Here is a 21377-nt window from a genome sequence, read left to right as displayed (position 1 = left end):
ACAGGTGAAATTTTTTATTTTTTTCTAAAAAGTATTTTTCACTTGTGGGCCCCATTGATTTTGTGGTCGGGAAGAGGAAGATGATCCTGACTCATAATAAAGCTCCTTAGTACCAAAAAAAAAAAAAAAAATCAAAAAATGGGGTCCATTAATGCAATAAGTAATTTGAAAGACATTTTGATCCTTTCACATTTGAAATTTGAATATACTAAATGGATTCAACATTAGTTTGTGGTCCACTAAGAGAGGATCCACACGTAAAAACACTCTATTATAAATGTCTATTACATTTTGACAAGAAAATATTTCAGCGATATCCCAACATAATTGACAAAAAGTATAGACATTCCAAAATTATGCTAAAAGGATTATATGAAATTATTTAACCATGATTTGAAACAAAATGTACAATTATGCAAATTTAAGAAGTATTTTCGACTGTCTCTTCCAATTTGATATACTTAATATATGTACTTTTTGCCAATTATCTTCAAGTATAAACACTTTGGCCTCAAAGAAATCCTTCACCTCTCATAATGGCTATCACTCAATTAGGTTGATAGCTATATTCATAATTTTCTCTTGGGTGGAACTTCTATTATGAGTTCTTGCGGAGATATCATCACACTTTAAATGGATGATCAACATTGGGTGATGGATCCAGTTATTTCTTAATTATCGATTTAATGAATAAGTAGGTTTTCTTAATTACAAAAGTAGAATCTGGAAAATGGTACAGAAGAATATAGGATCATATCCAGAAGAATGTTGGATCTTGGGTAGTTCTTGTAACCATAACCACCATCTAATATTAAGAGTCTACAACTCCCATCAATGCACTCTAATAAATTTCTAAATAATCTCTCTATCTCTCTCTACCAATAATAAATAATACGAACGAAATCTCAAAAAATTACATATCTTTCCTCCATGTCTAATTACCAGTAGCAGTAGCTGTGAAATCGCATTTCCCATACTCTGCAAACAAAAACAACAAGAGAAATATAGATTAGTCATCAATTTGCACTTCTCAGGTGAAAACAAAACCCAAAATTTCTCAGAAATCGAAACCAGATAGGGAAACCCTTTTGAATGTGAAAGTGAAAGGTGAAAATTTTGAAAAAACCAGAGGGAAAGGGAACTTTTCTCTACAGTCACCATCACCTTCACCTGCAACTGGTCTCTCGTCCAAATGGGTTACAATAATCATCAATGGCTGACGAGTGAGAAAAAGATCGAACACTTACTGGGTGGTTGGGAAACGACGAAAGCAGCTCCTTGGAAATCACAGGTTCCAGTGCGTCTGCCATTCTTCTGGTAGTAACTATTGAATGCGAACGAAGCGTGTGCTTCCAGTGTATTCGGATCGTAACAAAACCCATTCGGTTGGATCTGGCTACAATCTGCTCCTCCCTCACCGCACGCATAATTCAAAGCCGCCTGCAACTTCTCATTCCCTACTTGATTATTAGCAATACACCACGTTTGCCCAGCCAAGTTCGTCGATACAGAGGTGCCGCCGCTGCCCTTTGCAGGTGAGGGTGCGGCTGTGGGTGCTGGTGCGGTTGTGGGTGCTTGGTTATTCCCTCCGCCGCTCACAGATCCCTTTTGTGTCACGGCCTGCATCGTCAATGGTATGTTGTATACCTTCTGCTCGTTCGGGTAGAAAAGCCCGTAATTCCTCTCTGAGGTAGCTCCTGGTTTCTGGTTCTCGTTGAACAGAGCAAATAAGAACACCTCAATCTCCGCCTTGGGCCTCAACGGAGTTCCTCCGCCGGTGAGAATCCTCTTCACGAGGTTGCCATTGTAAGCCGCTGCATTTTCTGGGCTCGCACCGATCTCATTGGAATCTCCCTTCGACGGCCATCCTGTCTCCGTCACCATCAATCCAACGGAATCGAACTTCAAAGCCGACATTGCCGCAAACACAGCATCGATTTGTGCATCGAAGAGACTGTAATAACGTAATCCACTGCCGGAATCAACCTGGCCAGTATTGTTCCTGAACAGAGCGTAATCCAAGGAGATAACATCGGAATTATCAATGTAAGCGAAGAAAGGGTAAGCATTCGCCATGAGATACGATCCTGTCTGGCTCAGAAATTGCAGCATCGGTTTGATGACCGGTTCGATTAACTCCTGTTTGAAGGATCCCGCAGAAGGAGGGTAAGAGTTCTGGAGAGCACTTAGGGCTACAGGTGAAGACACCTTGATGGAAGAATCGAGTTTGAATTTGACGAGCGCAGCGTAGATGTTGCGCATTGCTGGAACAAGATAGTTTGTCGTGTTCGCCGGATCTGCAAAAACTTCGTTGCCGACTGCAATGGCGTAGATTTGTGTTGCTGGGTAGTAAGCAACAATGTTCTTCTGGACCCAATTGTTGCAGAAAGATGGATTCTTAGAAGCCTTGGAGAGCTGTTCGTTTGGTAAATCCACGACCACCTTGATGCCCGAACCAGCCAGGGCTTTGAGCGTTGCAGGATCAGTATCGTAGACCTTAACCTTATCCAAACCCTGAGACTTCAGGAGCTGAACCACCTTTGCTGCAGGAGGAAGATCATTTGCTATTCGCCCATAGTTCACTCCAATGGAACCAGCATCTGCAAATCATCAAATCGTTAAAAACCAAGAAGATTACACAGAAAAACATAGTGATTAGTGATTGAACTAGGATTATATTACCTGCTGCAAATGAGAAGATGCAGAGAAATAAGAACAAACAAGGAAAACAGAGACGTTCCATGATCTGATTTGGAGAGAACAAAGAGAAGAAGAAGTTATGGAGAGCAGAGAAGCTTTCTTTCCTCTGTGAACACATCAATTTATAGACTCAGAATGAGATGTTTCTGGGGGAACCAGTAACGATATCTAGACTTCGACGTGGGGAGAGTGGAGAGAATGGAGGGAGGGATCATAGAGGCTCTTTGTGGTGGGTCCCGCTTCATGACATGTAACCAAACTGCAGCTTAACGTATAGATCGAAATTTTGATAATTTATTTTATCTCGCTTAAGTGATTTTTTCTTGTATAGTATAGTTGAACGACAAAACAAAACGTGTGGTCAAGATTTTATGTTAAGATCTGAATCATAGGCTGTACAGAATTGCGCAGCCAAGTAAAACCTTGCTTGTAGGGTCATTTCATCCGACCGTTAAAATACTTATAAAATGAAATAATTAAATTTTTGGGACGTAAAAATATTTGTTTTTATTTTTTTTGACGACCGTTATAACGGTGATAAAAATGTGTGTCTTTTTCGGCATTATGAACGTTGCCACCAACTTGACCGTTTAAAGAGTCCTTCCTTACAATTCTGTCTTGTTATACCGATAATTTGATGTCTTATCTTTCTTATTGACCAGACACGTGTCCTTGAAAGATTCCATTTTTCTGAACATATGGTTTCTTTTGGGGTTTATAAACCCAACAATAGGTTATCAACCTTGGAAAACGTAAAACCTATCAAACATTTTGAATTAATTCGAGAACACAATAAAAATAAAAATAAACTAATTCAGACATCTCAATTTTTTCAAAAATTAAAAATAAAATTAAGTAAATTTTAAATAATCTCAGACTCGAGTGGGTAATTTAACCGGTCTAGTCCAGTATAGACAACAAGCCAGTATTGTGCAATTGTGCCGCAAACTGTAGAGATTGTCGATCATTTTTTCCTCATAAGTGTAAAAATAAATTTTTTGAAATGGACGGTTGATATCAAAATCTCGACTTCGTTGCAGGTATTGCACTTTAATTGTACAGCACCCAATCAATCTATCAAAAAAATCATAAGGCTAATTAACCAATATTTAAAGTTCAAGATTAAAATAAATTTGATCCAATTCCGGATCTTCACCCCGTCGAAGGAGCACAGACTGCTCTGCGACGGCTTCCCAACCACACAAACACGTAAGGCCCATAGATGAAAATTTGAAGTTTTTTTTTTTTTCAAAAAGTGTTTTTCACCTGTGGGCCCTACGTATTTGTGTGGTTGGAAAGCTATGGGGGAGCAGTGTGTGCTCCCGATGGGATGAGGATCCGTACTCTTCTAATCCTCCCTGTTTTCTAAACTGCATTTTTCAGATTTGGTTTGCATTGATACGTCTGGATAACAGGAGAATCAATGAAAATAAATTTGTGGGACTTCCATCATTGTAGACAAAGAAGAAGAAGAAAAACAAACACGGCTCCTGAAATATTTTTCTAATTAGAAAGAAAGAATTTCGTGTAAAGTGAAGAAATCCTATAGGTTGGTAATTTACAAGTGAGGAAGAAAGACTTTTGTTTGGAGATACTTTTGAGTTCTGTCACCCATTTTCCATTTTTCCTGAACAAGAACTGATGCATGAAGTCACCACAAAGGTATTGCAGGTGTAAACAGGTGGAGATATATATATGAGAAGGAACTATAGATCTATCAGACGACTATGATCCACCCACCATCACCAAAAACTGTATTAAAATGGAGGCTGGCAGAGCAGAGCAGAGCAGGATATTCAGATATGGTTCATCTACTTGACATTTAAAATTTAGGCAGGTGGAAATATGGTGACAGGAGAAAGGAGTTCAAAACATTGTGGAGTAGGTAAGAATGTAAGACTACAAAACAAGTTTGGATAAGATTAATTGAATACCAAATTTACGTCTATAGTCAGAAATTTTTGGCATATGGTTCAAGGTTACATAGACTTTAATGTCTCTGGTTCACACATAAAATTCTACATGTAAAGAAATTCACATAACTCTGTTTCATATAGTCATATGACCATATATTAAGAAACAACATCAATGAAAAAAATGGTTGAATGATTTCATATTAGAGAACCTCAAATATATAGATAACTATGAATAATAAAAGAAAGATATAAAACATAGAAATACAATACATGGAAATATTTATATGAAAATATGATACATGAAAATGTTTGTATGGAAATGATTTAATAGAGAAACCAAATCAAGCCAAAGCCAAATTAGGATATTGATGAAATGGAAGGATGAGATGGTATATGGAAAGAATTCAAATGTAAAGAGTGATGAATGGAAAGAATTCAAATGAGAAGATGAAATGATATGGAAAGAATTCTAATGAGAGGAGTGATAAATGGAAAGAAATCAAATGAGAAGATGAAATGATATTGAAATAATTCAAATGAGGGGATAAAATGATATGGAAAGAATTCAAATTAGAGACAATTAAGGACATGATGAAAAACCATCCTTATCACGCCTAATACCATATTTATATGGTTTGAAAATCATACATCTTTACAAAAGAAAAACATAGTTCGCATGTTTTGTTGAGTGGTGAAGATTAAGTTTGATGATTCCGCCCTAGTGGGTGATTGGGTGCTATCGCACGAATGATCTGAAAAATCTACCTATAAAATTAGGATGAGCTGTGAGTTTTGCATTAGAATGTTTGCTAGGCTAGTGCCACTGACGTGGTAGTGCCTATGGTGTTCACCTTTGGTTGGATGAGACATAGATTTCATTAAATCCCAACTGCTCAAAATATCATGTGTACATATATAACTATATCAAGTGAAAAAAGAAATCGATTTTCTTTTGAAATGAATGAAACCATTTTTTGAGCAACACGGATTTAATGAAATTCATAGTGTTGAACCAACAGTAGGCCCAATAAACACCACCACATGGCACTAGCCTAGACAACAACCTGGATAAGGGGGGTCAAGATGAATTGTGGTTGATTGAATAACGAGGGATTTAGGATTGTTATCCTCCATAAATTACCTAATTTCCTCGTAAGGGCAGTTACTAAAAATCAGATTAAGGGCATGTTTGGTTACATGAATCCAGAGATTTCAAATCTCTGGATTCATGAATGCTATATTTATACTCGTTTGGTTGTGAAAATCTCTAGATTCATGGAATCTAAATATTCATATTTTTACATTAAAAATGTGAATCTATAGATTTATGGGTATCGGGTGAAATCCATAGATTTCATCCCTACTATAAAAATATTAAACATTTGTGCATTTCACAAAAATCATTGATGATTCCAAATATTTCATTCCACATATTTGATTAACCAAACAGTTAATTTTATAAATTATGACTCAATAGATTTGAAATCTCTAAATATTTGAAATAGGCCTGTCTGGTTACATGAATCCAGAGATTTCAAAGACTGGACTCATGATTTCGAGAATCCTAAACTTTGGTTGAAGAAATCTTTAGATTGAGAAAATCTAGAGATTCACCTTTTTACACTAAAAACGTGAATCTGGAGATTTCAGGGGAATATCTAGAGATTTCAAAAAATCTATACATTTACACAATCACAAGAATTATAGTTGATCAAATTAGATGTTTAGGATGGGAATGAAATTGTGGATTTCATTCCACAACCAAACATTTAATTTTATAAATTGTGATTTTTGTGAATTTGCAAATATATAGTTATTTGAAATCTCTAGATTTGAAATCTACCCATAAATCTAATTCATATTTTTAGTGTAACAACGTGAATCTCAAATTCCAAAAAACTACTAGATTTTTCCTAAAATTTTGAAGAGATTTTAGAAGAAAATAGAGTTCTTCACTAATGATTCTTAAATCAGCTCTGAAAATTATAATAAGGAATTACAAGAAAATTAATCACAAAAGATAGAAAATAGAAAAGATAACCTTAATGGGTGGGCTCACTTGGTAAAACCCAAGCTCTTAAATTAGGACTTTGGACCCTTTTCTTTTCAAGTTTGGGTAGTGCAAGTTTTTAATTTTTTTTCCCTTTTTCAGCAAAAGCAAGTTTGGACTTAATTTTTTTCAGACTTCATAATTTCTTGTCTGATATAACCTAGGTGAGCCCAACCCAACTCAACCCAAGAAAAACCCGCGTTAATTCAAGTTTGAAAAATGGTTGAGCTTGGGCTTGGGCTTGGGCTTGACATCCCAAAAACAAGATTGACTGTGTAAGGCTACAGTTGGTCTTGGTCCACAGTCTACAGTATGCCCAAGCCCATAGTAAATCTGGGAAAACTGCCGGTTGAGCCAGGGGAGAATCTAAGTCTATCAATGACTGTGTTCAAAAAGGCATCAATCATTTCACACCTGGGCCCACATATACAACAACAGAGCAAGGCTGAGCTAGATCAAGAGCTAGATGGTTGTGTAGTACCTACACCAACACGAAGACCAATGAGAACGAAAGCAGGAGAATAGAGATGGTTTGCAATGCAATGATGACGATGTTGGAAATCGAACCATCACGTATTTCCGAGCCGTCGTTTCATTTTTGCATTGATGGATGTTGGAAAATGAAATCTTTATAAAATCCGAGCCGTTCGATTCATTTGTGCTCGTATATCATTATTCTTTTCTACCCAAGAACAAAGCAGAAAAGAGAAAGAGACGAAGCAGCAACTCCGAAGTCCCGATCTGGTTGCGTGGATTTGCAGCAGTAGCAGGAGGGAGGAAGACAAAGCCTCATCGTCTCGCTCTCGCTTCGTCACTGGCCTAAAAGAAAGTGGGAGAGAATGTCGGGTGTGACAAACCAGGAAGAAGATAAGAAGCCCAACGATCAGTCTGGGGCTCATATCAATCTCAAGGTCAAGGGCCAGGTCTGATCCTCTTTCCCTTGCTTCTCGCTGTTCTTTCCCGATTCGGTTTGGTTAGGGTTTTGTTCTGGTGCTTAATTTCATTTTATTGATTTCCTTTCCTTTCCTTCCATTTTGATTCTAGGGTTTTGATGTATGGGGCATATTTAATCTACCTGGGGGGGGGGGGGGGTAAAAGAATCCTGCAAAATGTTTTGTACAGATCTTTACTTTGCTACTTTGTATTTGTCAGTTTCTTTGATGTTAGAGTTTTCCGTAGCTACAAGAATGTCTTGATTTTAGGACTTATTCGAAACTCCTCATTCGTAATGTAATTGGAACTTTAGCCTTCATCTTTTTCTTTGATGAGCGAATTCTGAGAGGTTATCTATATGTGGTATTTGCGGATTAGATAGGTGTGCTTAGGTTTCAGTTGTTTTTTGGAGTTATTTTCCATCTTGTTGCGGGTCTTTCTTTTATTTTTCCTCGCATGTGGAGCCACGGTGGTAGCAGGTCTTCATTCTTGTCATCGGAACACTGGTAGTGTTGGAATCAAATGGTGAACCTGTATATGCGTTGGTAGTTACAGAAATGCGTGCATGAATGGGTGGAAGATAGTTCCAATCTTTGAGATCCTAATATATCTGAGAACAATTCTGTATTCTAGTTTATAAATCTCCCATGTTGGTTAATAATTGGGTTCTTGTTCCAATTGTGTCACTTCTTGAAATTGCAGTTTGTTACTCAAGTTCCTTTTCCATAAGGATAGTGTTTGACTTAGATTCATTTAATGAAACTGCTTGCTGCTCTCTTATAATAGAAGACAATAGCACCCCTCGTTTGACAGGCTTCTTAGTGAGGAACTCTTCTTGGGAGTTGTTGAGTTGATTCTGAAGTAGGGATTATCTAAACGTGTTCCTTGTAGTATGAACAACTAATGTGGGTGTAAACCACAGTTCTATTAAATTGAGATGGCTTTTGTTACTGGCGATTTGTGTTTTACTGGGTATATTTGCAATGTTGGATAAGTAGGTTGTGGGTCTGATTTAATGCAACACAACATGGTTTTTTAATGGATTTCATTGTTTCTGGAATCTAGACAGTGATCCAATATTATGTTGTTCTTTCACCTGCTCTGGATGTGGTGTTCAGACCTCCAGACTGTGGCTGATCTGTACGGGCTGTTCATTCTTTTTTATTTTCATGTTTCGATGTAATGACTGTATTGTGAATGTTCACTTATGCACACAGCTACTAAGACAGAAGATTGCACCAAATGTTATTTCTGGTAGAACAGATGGGCATTGTTGTTCTTATAGGGCTATGAGTACTGCCAAATGGGCACATTGAAAAATTTCCAGGTTTAGCATGAGCCTGAATTTGTTCTTTTTTTATGTCAACCTAGGTGACATTCTCTTGGCTTTGTTTTACATTTTGAATTAAAAAAAAATGCTTATTTCTTTTAGTCCTGAACCAGCAGTAAATGAACCTGCTAATTAATACTAAATGCTCTTGGCCCTATTTTCGCTATCCCTATTCCTAGTATTTCCCAGTCATATTTTATTTCCAAATTATTATTATATAATTCAGTTATGTTTTCCAGTGGTATTTTTGTAATGGTTTCAATGGTTATGACTGTTTTTGCTGGTTCAATTTGCTCCAGAGCTATTATTTTCTCAAAGTTTTAAGATACAGAATTCGGGTAGAATCAGCTTAACGCTAGAATTTGGAATTGAAAAAAAGAAGCAAAGATTTTCTCAGATATATTAATTTTGTATTGTTTTTACTCAGCATTGCATGTAAATCTTCCTACAAGAGGTGACTTCCATTGATTCTTTTTTTGCTAGTTTCAGTGTCTAAAAGGGAGGAAGGGGTGGGGGAGGGAATTCATTAATAAGGGTCATGCCATCATGAGCGATTAAGAAGAGGGCTGTGAAAATTGATCAGAGTTTGGATTGTACTGATCTATTCTGGTTCAAATTTTAGGATTTCACCATCATGTTTTGAATAAAACCATAGTTGTGAACTCATTCCTGCAATACTTATTTCTGTTGGTCTTGCTGCATCTGCTTCTAGGATGGGAATGAAGTTTTCTTTAGGATCAAGAGAAGCACTCAACTGCGGAAGCTCATGAATGCATACTGTGATCGCCAATCTGTGGAGATCAACTCAATTGCCTTTCTGTTTGATGGTCGTCGTCTGCGAGGAGAGCAGACTCCTGATGAGGTCTCTCTTTCTTACATCCCCCCTCCTCCGCCCCTTCCCGTCCGGTTTTCTTCTCTCCCCCATTCCCTGCCCCAAAAAGAAAAGAAGAAACTCATTCCTTGTCTCCTATGTTCTTTGGATTAGTATTTGGATTGCTGTTGTCAAATGCTATGCTCTAATTCTATTTATTGGTAACAGCTGGAAATGGAAGATGGGGATGAGATTGATGCTATGCTGCACCAGACAGGCGGCGCTTTGGGTGCTGCTATAAATGGTTAGGTGGATTAGTTCCAGGTTTTGATGGAAGACCAGATCACATATGGATATAATCGGTAATTGGTTTTCCATGGAATTTCTTCTTTTCTAATCCTAGGCTTGCAAGGAAGCTTCTTGGTATGTAAAAAGAGTAGCTGAAGAATTTTAATGTAGAAAGTCCAGGACTAAAAGTTCCTTGAATAGTAACAGAGATGCCATCAGTCGTCATCTCTTGGAAGTATATTGTGATTTCTTACTATAGTGCTGCCTTATGTCTCTCATTAGTCATTAGAACCTGCTCACACGATTACGGAAATTGTCAAATCCTGAATGCATCATGCATAATGCCATATGCACTTCTGTCTTACCCGTTTGCCTTGATGTGGATGCTGTGGAAGTAATAACTGGATTAGGATTTGTACATGCTGGCCATTTGAAACGGTCCTTGTCACGGCTGCTGACAAAAAAAATCCTGTTTGGTTCAAGATACTTGTCGTTATTGCTGGTGCTGGTTTTTATGTATTGGTCTCGCTGGCGTTGGTAGTAACGTATGAGTTCACGTTGCCTGGTAAAATGACTGGACGGTTTAGAAAGTGTTGGGAAAAACAAGAGGTCAAATGAATCCTATGAGGTTATATGTAGGGTGTTTGAAATGTGTCTTAGGAAACCACAAAAAAATGGGAGCATTTTTATAGCAGGAATGGTCGCCATGTGTAAATATTTGTAACAATGCGTTTCCCCCCCCCCTTCTAATAGAAGTTGCCCGATGTGTTAGGGGCTTAAAGATCCATATTGGATTTGTAGGGTAACCACCAAGCTACAGCGCCAAGAATCTCCAAGAATACTCAGTACGTGAGGAACACGCTCTAGTTGAGGAATAATCCGAATCTAGTTGAGGAACACGCTCGCTGTTAGACCTGTAAATAGATAGTCGAAATTTGCCTCCGAATTCATATTCGTTTAAGGGTATTTGTAGTTGGAATTTTCTTACTGGAAAATATCCGTTTGCTAAGCAACTAGATTCGGATTCGGATAATTGTTTATCGGATTGCATAATATTTGGATAAAAATTTATCCTGATAAAGTAAAGTATTTAACATTTTTTTTCTTTAAAAATAGATGGATGTTAATTGGATATGGATTTGGAAATTGATATTCGATAATGGAAAATTAGAAATTTATAATAAAAAAATATAAAAAAGTGACAATTATCAATCAATAATCGGATAGTTTATCGAAACGGATTATTATTGGATATCTGATAAAGTTTCGGATTTGAATACGGATTATAATTGGATATCTGATAAAGTTTCGGATTCGAATTCGAATGCATTCTCTAAATTTTTGCCGGATTCATATTCAAATAGCGGATTTGCTAATCGGATTCGGATTCGGATACTAGTGTATCCGAGCCGAATCCAATCCGTTTACAGGTCTACTCGCAATTGGATTTGTTGGGATGATTTCGGATGCACCCAGAAGAGGCAGATCTAGATGACCAAACCAATTCAAAATGATGGTGCTCGCCTAGCACAATGCCTCTTCGTATGGCATTAAGGGTGCGATTCGCGACGGAATCGGACGGTATGGACGGATTGAATTTAAAACCTCAAACCATAACCATACCGCCAATTTATCGGACGGTATGAAAACGGTAATTTAAAAAGGACGGTATGAAACGGTATGAAAACGGCATGGGCGGACGGTGCGGTTTGTTACGGATTGTCTTGCTTCTCTGTGCCCTCTTCTTCTTGTTTTGTCACTTGTAATGGGTTTTATATGGGAACAGTTCTTGCTTTTTTAAAGTCTAGATATGTGATGGTGGAAGAAGCCACATACTGCTGATATGCAATTGCTAAAGCTGCTGAAATGCTTGAGCTCAGCAACATTGCCATGATCTACAAAAACCCATAAAAGAGCAATCATTAAATCTATCCATTATTTTCTGTCTTTGCTTGTCAACCAAGGGAGAGGGAATTCTTCTCTCAAGACTTCCAATTCATTCACTGGATTCTGTCTATTCCATTGCCCCCTGACCGAGTCTGGTTTACTGACTACGGTCCATGTCCATGTTTTCAAACGATAAGAAAGGGTAGTAAATAATTAATTAGATCTATAACATTTGATTAGTTTCTTACCTCAAGCATTATATAATATCACTCTCTATGCTCCCAACACTGGCAGTGTTCTCTATCTTTGTGACTCTTGTCCTTTGATTCTTCGAAGTGAAGCGTGACTCTCTGAGATAAGTTTAGGGTTTAAACTTTAAAAGGGTTAATATCTTTACGGTATGGTCGGTAAATGGTAATCGGTATCGATAAAGCGTCGGTACGGTATTTACCCACGATGACCAAACCGAATACCAAAGAGGGCGAATGGAAACGGCAGCGGAAGGTTAAAGCGGTGCGGTTTAACGGTTTTTTAACCAAATTGACACCCTTATATGGCATGTAACAAAATCATGACAATTAAAACAAGGGAATGAAACCGAACCATCCTTTTGTTAAGGTGAACACCGATGCAATTTGGCAACAAAAAACAAGGGAGGAAGGCATGGGAATCATCACTAGAGACTGAGAGAGGCCACTAGTGGCAACATCTTTCCCAAATCATTTTCTGATGTTAGAAGCAATAGTTAATGACTTTGAATATGTGGAGATAGAAACCAATTCTCAGCTACTAGTGACTTATTACTCATCAGAGACTGCCTTACCCCTATTCTTATACTATTTGTAATTGAAGATACAAAATTTATAGATAGTAAATTTTTGGGTTTTAAACTCATTTATGTTTTTAGAAGATCCAACTGTGTTGCGGATCATCTAGCACAGAAGGCTTACTCGGTTCGGGGGCCGAGTTATTGGCCATGTTCCTCTGAGTGGTTATTGCGGTTATATTCAGTATCCCATCCTGGCCCTATCTCTTAATGAAAGTTTGATCACCAAAAAACAAAGAAAAAAACAAGGGAATGAAACAAAATTGAATTGGGGGAGCTTTACATACATTCTTATGAAAATTTACATCACGGTCGGCTCCGAGAAGAATAACTAATGAGTAGAAATAACACACTTGATGGAGCCACTTCATGAAGATGCAGGGTATGCAATTCTAGTATACTAAACCAAAAAATAAAAAATAAAATCCTAGGATCTATCATCAATCTGTGATTCTCCCTGGCCATTTCAAACATGCTTTTCCTTACTATTTTCCTGGGAGTTTCTGCATTTCAAATGGAATCTGGAATAAAGCCACTTCCTAAATCAGTACCTGAAGCTGCAGAGTATGCAATTCTAGTATCATCAATCTGTGATTCTCACTGGCCGTCTCAAATGAATTTTTCCTTACTATTTTCCTGGGAGTTTCTGCATTTCAAACGGAATCTGGAACTTATAATCATAGTATAAAAGGACTCCCAGTAAGATTAGAGTGTTTTCTGGACTCAACTGGACTTACTTTTCATGCTTGTTCCTCGCAGTCACCTGTTGAGCCAAGCCAATGGGAAAAAGAAACCAAAGATAAGTGAGACCACTGATATATTAGGATGCAATGATTGTAGCAAATCACAAATGGATATTTAGGAATACAACATCACAGAAGAGATCAAGAACAGCATTATCATCTGCTTAACAATGAACAAGAGAAATATGGAAATACAACACTGGAGGTGTATGCATGTATGTGCTTGAAGCAATCTCCCAAGAACGTACCGGAGGGTGAGCTCCATATTTCTGTACATAATCACCGGAGCTCCTGGACCGAGATCTGTGGGATAGACTAGCTAGTTGCCGGATAAGTTCTAGGACATGATTATAAATGCTGGCACAAGATAAAATTCAAAAAATGTCAAACAGATATGTCCGTCAAGCTTGGGACAGAAGAGTAAAGAAAGGAAACCAAAAAAATAAAAGACGAGAAAATGACAGAATATGAAAGATTATAAATTTGGGGGGGGGGGGGGGTAAAACTCAAATATCCTGATTTTCTTCATTTTGTACTCAGAATGATTTCAAATTTCCAGAAAGTACTTTAAGAGAGAGAGAGAGAGAGAGAGAGAGAGAGAGGGAGAGAGAGCACGTTATACACTAATTGCAAAATCCTGATCTTTGATGTCTGAATCAGGTGAAATGTAAAAGAACCCAGTTATTTCTGCCACTGCTTAATGGTGTCCATGTGTTAGTTTGATGGTTTCTAGGGGCAGAAAAATCCATAACAGAACTAGCACTTATAACCAAAGACTGATACACATATAGATTGATTCACATCTGAGGTATTAGTGGTTGAGGCTCCTATTGTTCAATATGTGATGTTTGGGTGCTCAAGCATCGACAGTGTTGGTCCAACCTAAAAGTTGATGCTATTTACTATGGTACCCTGTATTTAGATTGTACTGGGTTAACAGGGTTGGCTACACGAATACTGATTCAGCTTTATTTAAATACTTCATTCCATTTCATTTGGGTCAGACCCTAGTTCTTCTGCCTCCTCTGCCATGTATGTCGCTGCAGGTTGAGAAAGAGAAAAACCAACTTCTCATTTAACTCATTTCACATCCGTTACAAATCCATTAAGTCTTTTTTCAAGTAATAGGAATTCAGGATGTGATAGGTCCTTGCCACTCCTGAGATTACTTCTCTCCAATTCATTTTGTTCAGCCTCTTGTTTTTCTAGCTCCTTTGAATCTCTAATCTAAGCATACTGCCACGCAACTAGCTACAGGTCAAGGAAGAAAAATCAGTTTTCTCATTTAGAATTCATTTCACATTGTCTCACAATAATAATCCCCTAATCTTTTCTCCCCAACCTCTCTTACAAGGATTTAATCTTCCAAACCCAAGATCTGATTGAAGCGTTGCCAATCCAAAGGTAGCTTGACCTATACAACGAATATTCGCCAATTCATGAAAGTATAATTGGAAGATCAGTCATATCAGCTGAATCAGCCTTACCAATTTGTCAATCTCTTTAACCCTCCCTATAAGAGGCTTCTATTCAGGTCTATTGATAATATCCTTACTAATGTGTTTGTTGACACCCTCTTTGACATTCTTTGTTCTCACTGGCTTAAGTAGGAGAAAAATATAATATTGGATGTAATTAATTGCACCACATAGGCTTTGAAGGTAATGAACTTCCAGTAGCTAGCTGGGGAAAGTTGATTTCTTGCCAAATTGTCATTGCTGTGCACAAAAGCACATCATGTTAAAATGTTAATTAGGTGGTTCATCTACCTCCTATGAATTAGGGTAGGACTACACACTTAAATTGAGATGTTCCACCTTCAGGGAAATATTTAACTCGTTGCCACTATTTTAGCAACAGATTTCTGAGCTGAAAAGTGGTAGATACGTACAACACATACATGTCTTACAAAAATCCGTCGTAACTGAAAGCAGGATACAACCATCACTTCTTCTAAGAGATACCCTACGACTTTTTATTGAACATTTCTATTAAAATTGGCGATCAATGACAACAACATACATCACATGTCTCAATATAAGTATCATTTTCTGACTGAGTCATGTAAACCTGCTTTTTCAGTAAAATTGTAAGATGACATATGAACTTCTGTCTACTCACTTTCCTTAAAATAAGTAGCCTTTTGCCTTTGTTAATCATGTCTTAACTAGAGTATAACACCTTGATTTATGGAAGATGTCACCAACATTATAAAAGGAATCAGAGTAGAAGTTACAGCCAGAAAAACATGCATATAAACGAGAAAAAGGACAAAGGTAATATACAGGGCTGGAACATACCTTAAGCGGTGCCTGTTGCAGGTGGCAAAGAAGGCAACAAAGCCATTTAATATGCTTCGAATAGCACGAAAGACCTGCAAAGAAGAAGAATAATCAATACTAACTAGTAAAATGATGGAGTTTAACTCTAACAATGTCAACATCAGTAATAGAAGTCCTAAATACCTGGGAGAAAAGATCATTCCACAGTGAACGCCACATGGAAACCTCACATGTGCTCACTGTTGCCCCAGAAGCTGATGCAATCTGGAATATACTACTCAAAAATATCCAAACCTCTCCTAGAAAAGCATATGTGCAAGAGTAGACAGAAGATATAAAACTTCCAATCAAAAGAACCAGGCGAATAGGTATGTAAAGTATTTCCCAGATGGCCCAAAGTATTGGGTACAGAATGGAGGAACCTGTGAAAAGAATCATCAATAAGAATTGGTGTCAATATGAGTAAGAAATTTGGTTGACAGATGAAGCAATAGCAAATCTGGACTGAGTTGATAGATTAGTGGATGCCATACCAATGCTCCATACTAAAGAGAGGATGAAATGCACTGGGCTCAATAAGATCTCCACTAGTTCCACAACTAAGCTGCAAGAAGAACTAATTGCAACCCAAAAAACTGAACAGAAGCTTGTTACTACGTTAAGACATATACTCCAGATGGGAATAAGGAAACCCAAAAGCTCAGCGAGAGGCCCAGCCATTGGTTGTGTCAGAACCGAAAGGAATGATCTAATAGTTCGACTGATCATTAAAAACCACTTAACGGCTTTCTCAAAATTATGCAGAAATAGCATGGTACCCAAGTACTTAATCCTTGAGATCATCTCCCAAGAATCAATCCAGTCAACCAGAGGTCCACACAAACGTGATGCAGTAGCCTTCAGAAGTGGAACATTTTTGTACAGGTCATAAAACCCGATCAGTACTGTGACAACTGAAACCAGCACATAAAGAGCTCTTGCTAAAGGACACATCCATGGACGATAGAGATGGCAAAATACTGGATATGACTGAAGAAAAATAACCCAAGATGGAAGTCCAGCCTCCAATAAAGTAAGTAACCGTAGATCAGACATAATGATGGATCTCAACTTAAATGGAAGGCAAGGGTCATCAAACTTGAACAAAATTAAGACATCTCTGTATTGGGTAGCTTCAACTACATTTTCACTATCACTACTAGTTCCCGATGTAGAAGCCTCTTTATATTCGGGGGAGCTACCACTTTCACTGTGAATATTTTCAGAAAATGCATCAGCTTCACCTTCGACACTATTGCACTTTATAATTTTCCTTCTCTTGTATGGGCCAACAGCAGGTGGAGGAGTGTGATAAGTGCTCATTCCGTATTCAGTGTTTCCAGGGTATACACTAAAGTTGCCACCAAGGCTGCTGGAGCATTCATCTTCAGCATAGCCACTGTCAGTACAAACACTCTCACCACTGTCATTTGGGCCACAGTCTTGAGCATCATAGAACACCTCTCCTGTGTGGTTTCCATACAGTATCAGTCAGTCAAAAGAAAAAGAAAAAAAATGCCAAAACCAAGAATGATTGAATCAAATCAGGTGGTGAGAATTGCACTTCCTGCCCATGCTATTATGGATACATCTAAGTGCCTAGAACACACCTAGAAAGGAACACAAATAAAATAACTTTCCAGGAAAAAAAATAATGCGACCTGCACCAGATTGTGGGTTTCCTATGCAAGCAGACCTAATGATATAACAGATTAGAGATAAAGTAACAGCAACATCAAGGAAATAAATCAGACTGGTGGAAGGGGAGCCAAAAGTGATATGATCAATTTAAGTGGAAGGAAGAAAAAATCAGATATTTAAGATATTTAAGAGCCAGCTGTTCAACATGAATACGTTAATAAGGTATAGCATCTAACACTCAAAATATTTCCATGAAACAAACTTGTCCCATAATAATTAACTGACAACCTCTGCCATCAGCTATCTATGATTACTGTTTGATATTGTTGGCAGTGCTACAAAATAATCCTAGTGCTATAGTTTCATTGTGTTTGATAGATTTGCTTGGGGGTGGCTCTGTGAACCACAAATCTGAACCATGCATGGACAGGGAAGTTCTTCCCATATACGTCTTCACCATTAAATCAGAAGTGTGGGAGTCCAGTGGAATACCTATGATGGAATTTAAAGACTCTTGCAAAAGGCTCTGTTCAGACGGTAAACCAGAGAACCATACAGAAAGTGATGCTGCGGCTTGCTGTATACTATCAAACTCCCATCGCTTCATAAATTTTGCCTCAATTGCCATTGATGTATCTGTCTGAGATTGGATTCAGAATTTTTATGGACAACAGTAGCAAAAGTGAAGAAAAGGAAGATGTTACAAGCAAGAGAGAGCAGAGAGCAAGTGAGAGAATACCTGAAGCTCATTCATATAGTTAATACCACGAACATCAGCCCATGCAACCTCAAAAACAATAAATCCATACAAGGTCCGGTGCAAGTTATGGCTTGATAGCAAAGAATTCTTCAGTTTTTTCACAGGCACCAAAGCATTCTTCCGTGATGATGTTGCTCTCTCAATCAATTGGAACCATCTCTCAAACTTCTTCACTTTACACGTGTTTGAACTGGGACCACTACTCAAATCAAGTCTCTTTGCAAAATCCTCTCTCTTCCGTCGCATTTTAGTGTTTGCAAATGGGGACAATCTGGACTGTAGAGTAATATATATTAAGACATTGGACTGTAGAGTAGTATATATTAAACTTTCATGTCTTTCTTACTCAAAGAAAGGAGTGAAAATAATCATATCTTTCAATCAACATAAGAGTGATGAAAATGTTAATATAAGGATATTTGCTCCAACCTTGGTAACCATCAACTGCCACAGGTGTGCAGCCCTGGAATCCCAGTTTTTCCATGGCCGGTTGTCCACCAATATATATAATTTCCTAGTCTTAGGGGGAAGAAAAAGGCTAAGATGTGAAAGATAGGATTGTAAGTCCCTGCAGGGTAAAGAAAGCAGAAAGTAACGCACCATTATCATAGTGGAAGAAGTTCAGTAAGATGTGAAGAAACATATATCTATAGATGATTATAAACTTGTTAGAGCGTAATACATTCCACAGCATCCAAACCAATGATATTTATTTAGAGATTAGAATATAGTCCACTCAAAGAAAATACAGGACCAACATACTAAGGTCTACTTCGGATACATATTAATCATAATCTATGGAATCATTTATGTTTTTCACATCACGTCTTGTACTCTGTGAATCCACATAACTATTATTGCACCTGTATTTGTGATTGGATCAAGTTATGGGTCATTACATGTACAGAGGTAAAATTGTAGCTGGGTGGGGATCATAGTTCTATATTCTCTGTTGGGAAAAGCCTAAATACAAGCAAAGGGAGACAAATTTGTGAGATGGAGAGTAGTGAGAGTTAACACTTTTGTGAATAACTACTAGTTCTCTCGCGAGGATATAAGCATTCATGTTGAACATGATAAAGTCCTTGTGTAGTGTGTGATTGCATGCTGGGTTTCTTCTTAGTGCTTATGCATTCATCCCCAACAGTGTGTGCATGTGTATCTGTGTGTGATAACCATCTAAACAAAGCTGTAGCAGTTACACTGCCAAAAGACAGCTGCATATCTTTTTCGTCAAACGAACACAATTTGGTTTTTTCCTATCTACTTGTGGTAACAAATATGATTGGAAGAACCATCCACAGCGGCAGCAAACTTCTTTCTGACTTTTCTTTTTTCAACTAAACATGTGAAAGTTGACAAACAAGAGCTCCACAAATTATGAAAGCTAAAAGTAAAAGTTGGCAGCATAGAAAATTTTCTATTATTCCATGTATACCCTCCATTAAAACTTCAGGTAATATTGAGTAGTATCTCTATACATGAGAGATTCAATTATCAAAGAACAAACAAGAGCTCTACTGCCTCTACACATTGTGGAGTATTTAGGGTTAATAACAAGGAATTTGAATTTATAAATGAAAAATTCTCATCAAATAGCTCAAGCGATGCCAGTAAAGATGAAACCAAAATATTAGACTATACAAAGAAAAATGTTTATAATAAATCCGTAAGGGTGAATATTAGCCTAGAAAGAAGCACTGATCTATCGTTTAAAAATTCAAGGTATGCAAAAGAAAATGACCATGTATACAAATCTTACAACCATCACAGTACATTTTGAGCATCCTCAATCATCAACGGCAGATAACCTAGCATATCTCTTTCTAAAGAGAGATAATCTTTGCCAGTTAACCCTTAAGATCCTGTAGGGTTCACTAACAGGTGAACTTAACAACACACAGTCACACACCCGTCTGACAAAAGATGAAGTGTTGGTTCAGTAACAGGATTCAAACCAACTGAAGAAAAAAAATTTCAAAGCTCTCTCACAGAAGAATCTAATCGTTTGGGATGTTAGACAAGTAATTCAAAGAAGAAAAATGCAGACAATTAATTCAAATTTTATAACTTGCCAAAGTACAAGTTCACTCATATGGATTGTCAATTATTTAACTGATCAAGATAGTTTCTAGCTACAAACAAGAAATTGAAAAGGCATTGAAACAAGGAAAGAAATTAGTTTTCCGACGAGCACCCAAAAAGGACGGAAGAAAGCGTACCCGATCTGTAAACTTGTTAGATGAAAGAAACATTGGCTGTTTCCATTTGTCCCCATCGATATTCTTTTCTAAACTCTATTGGAAGCCCAGAGATGGAAATGATACGCCAGAAATTGCTGCGCTGTCGATCCATTCACCTCAATTAGAATAGTTAAAACATAATTTGAAAGAATTCAAAGAAAAGGAACAAGAATGGTGAGAGTTGGGAACGGAAGGAAAAGAACCTGAATCCTTGATCGACGAAATTCCATGAAATAATAGAAGTAAAAATAGGAGGCGCAAACACTGCGGAACTTCATACCAAAAGCGCGTCTAAGAGTTCACACTTGTTGAGCGGCTCCCAAGGCATGAGACTGGAGCAGAGAACAATAGAAAACGTTCTTACGCGCATTTAATGAACAATTTCTCCGGATATGAAAGCTTGAACCCACAAAAAACAGAGAAGAAAAGAACACCGCTTGGTGTCGATTTCAAAAATCCGAGAAGATCATAACTCAGCATTACGTATTTATTACTGAAACTTTAATTCCATTACATTAAAGAGCTGAATTGCTAGAAAAGTTTCCTTCGCTTACAAGAGCTTGGTTGACACGACGAGATGAGATGCCTCTCGTGAAGGACACGTTGACTGGATTCAGTGGATTGTCATTAAAAGTCCTACAACTGTAGAGGCATGTAGACAGCTAATCCGAGAATATAGATAGAGCTTAGTTAGACGTTTCAACTTTCAAGTTCCAATTGAATGATTGAAATCCAAAATTGAAACGAAGATACAACTCAAAAAAATTTCGCAGTGAAATGATTCTCCAGATCCGCAGAGAAGTTTCCCGCCAGCGTTTTCCCTTGCTGCTCTTCCTTGCAGATTTCTTTCTCCTTTTCTTCTTTCTTTCTCTTTCTTCAGTAGAGTCGTTAAAGACGACACTCATATACCAGATCCCGGTGCAACTGA

General features: G+C 37.7%; 3 protein-coding genes across 6 annotated transcripts; 1 reads left to right on the top strand and 2 right to left on the bottom strand.

Moving 5' to 3' along the window:
- Positions 1-489: 489 nt before the first annotated feature.
- LOC149004075 (glucan endo-1,3-beta-glucosidase-like) lies at positions 490-2865 on the bottom strand. The gene is made up of 3 exons (XM_089169677.1): positions 2683-2865; positions 1248-2600; positions 490-978 (listed from the first exon to the last, which is right to left on the bottom strand). The coding sequence occupies exons 1-3, from the start codon at positions 2816-2818 to the stop codon at positions 935-937; spliced, it is 1533 nt and encodes a 510-aa protein (XP_089025803.1). The 5' UTR covers positions 2819-2865; the 3' UTR covers positions 490-934.
- A 4460-nt stretch (positions 2866-7325) lies between these two features.
- Positions 7326-10713, top strand: LOC149004074 (small ubiquitin-related modifier 1-like). Its single transcript, XM_089169535.1, has 3 exons — positions 7326-7589; positions 9642-9791; positions 9969-10713. Exons 1-3 carry the CDS (start codon positions 7506-7508, stop codon positions 10047-10049), a joined length of 315 nt encoding a protein of 104 aa, XP_089025661.1. The 5' UTR covers positions 7326-7505; the 3' UTR covers positions 10050-10713.
- A 2281-nt stretch (positions 10714-12994) lies between these two features.
- LOC149004073 (uncharacterized) lies at positions 12995-21377 on the bottom strand. Of its 4 annotated transcripts, XM_089168444.1 has the most exons (12): positions 21004-21377; positions 20653-20781; positions 20429-20544; positions 18636-18774; positions 18186-18482; positions 17939-18086; positions 16300-17271; positions 15950-16188; positions 15785-15858; positions 13733-13841; positions 13479-13504; positions 12995-13387 (listed from the first exon to the last, which is right to left on the bottom strand). In XM_089168444.1, exons 3-12 carry the CDS (start codon positions 20482-20484, stop codon positions 13351-13353), a joined length of 2097 nt encoding a protein of 698 aa, XP_089024570.1. In that variant the 5' UTR covers positions 20485-20544; positions 20653-20781; positions 21004-21377; the 3' UTR covers positions 12995-13350. The 4 variants fall into 4 exon arrangements, with proteins under 4 accessions (XP_089024570.1, XP_089024569.1, XP_089024568.1 ...); XM_089168443.1 differs by having other exon boundaries at positions 20429-20549; positions 20653-21377; XM_089168442.1 differs by having other exon boundaries at positions 20653-21377.

This window comes from Hakea prostrata, chromosome 9 (assembly GCF_041222555.1).
Source record: "Hakea prostrata isolate BN-2017 chromosome 9, UWA_Hpros_2, whole genome shotgun sequence".
NCBI classification, from domain to species: Eukaryota; Viridiplantae; Streptophyta; class Magnoliopsida; order Proteales; family Proteaceae; genus Hakea; species Hakea prostrata.
Note: the sequence above shows the minus strand (reverse complement) of the source record. Positions and strands in the feature narration are given on the sequence as shown.

What these genes read in the sequence shown, in the direction of transcription:
- LOC149004074 (XM_089169535.1), top strand. Translation starts at nt 7,506, where the DNA reads ATGTCGGGTGTGACAAACCAGGAAGAAGATAAGAAGCCCAACGATCAG. An exon ending in ATCTCAAGGTCAAGGGCCAG is followed by an intron (nt 7,590 to 9,641) that starts GTCTGATCCTCT and finishes ATCTGCTTCTAG; the next exon opens with GATGGGAATGAAGTTTTCTT. An exon ending in GAGAGCAGACTCCTGATGAG is followed by an intron (nt 9,792 to 9,968) that starts GTCTCTCTTTCT and finishes TATTGGTAACAG; the next exon opens with CTGGAAATGGAAGATGGGGA.
- LOC149004075 (XM_089169677.1), bottom strand. Translation starts at nt 2,818, where the DNA reads ATGTGTTCACAGAGGAAAGAAAGCTTCTCTGCTCTCCATAACTTCTTC. An exon ending in CATCTTCTCATTTGCAGCAG is followed by an intron (nt 2,601 to 2,682) that starts GTAATATAATCC and finishes GATGATTTGCAG; the next exon opens with ATGCTGGTTCCATTGGAGTG. An exon ending in CGTCGTTTCCCAACCACCCA is followed by an intron (nt 979 to 1,247) that starts GTAAGTGTTCGA and finishes TTTTGTTTGCAG; the next exon opens with AGTATGGGAAATGCGATTTC.
- LOC149004073 (XM_089168443.1), bottom strand. Translation starts at nt 20,484, where the DNA reads ATGGGGACAAATGGAAACAGCCAATGTTTCTTTCATCTAACAAGTTTA. An exon ending in ACTATATGAATGAGCTTCAG is followed by an intron (nt 18,087 to 18,185) that starts GTATTCTCTCAC and finishes ATCCAATCTCAG; the next exon opens with ACAGATACATCAATGGCAAT. An exon ending in GGAATGATCTTTTCTCCCAG is followed by an intron (nt 15,859 to 15,949) that starts GTATTTAGGACT and finishes TCTTCTTTGCAG; the next exon opens with GTCTTTCGTGCTATTCGAAG.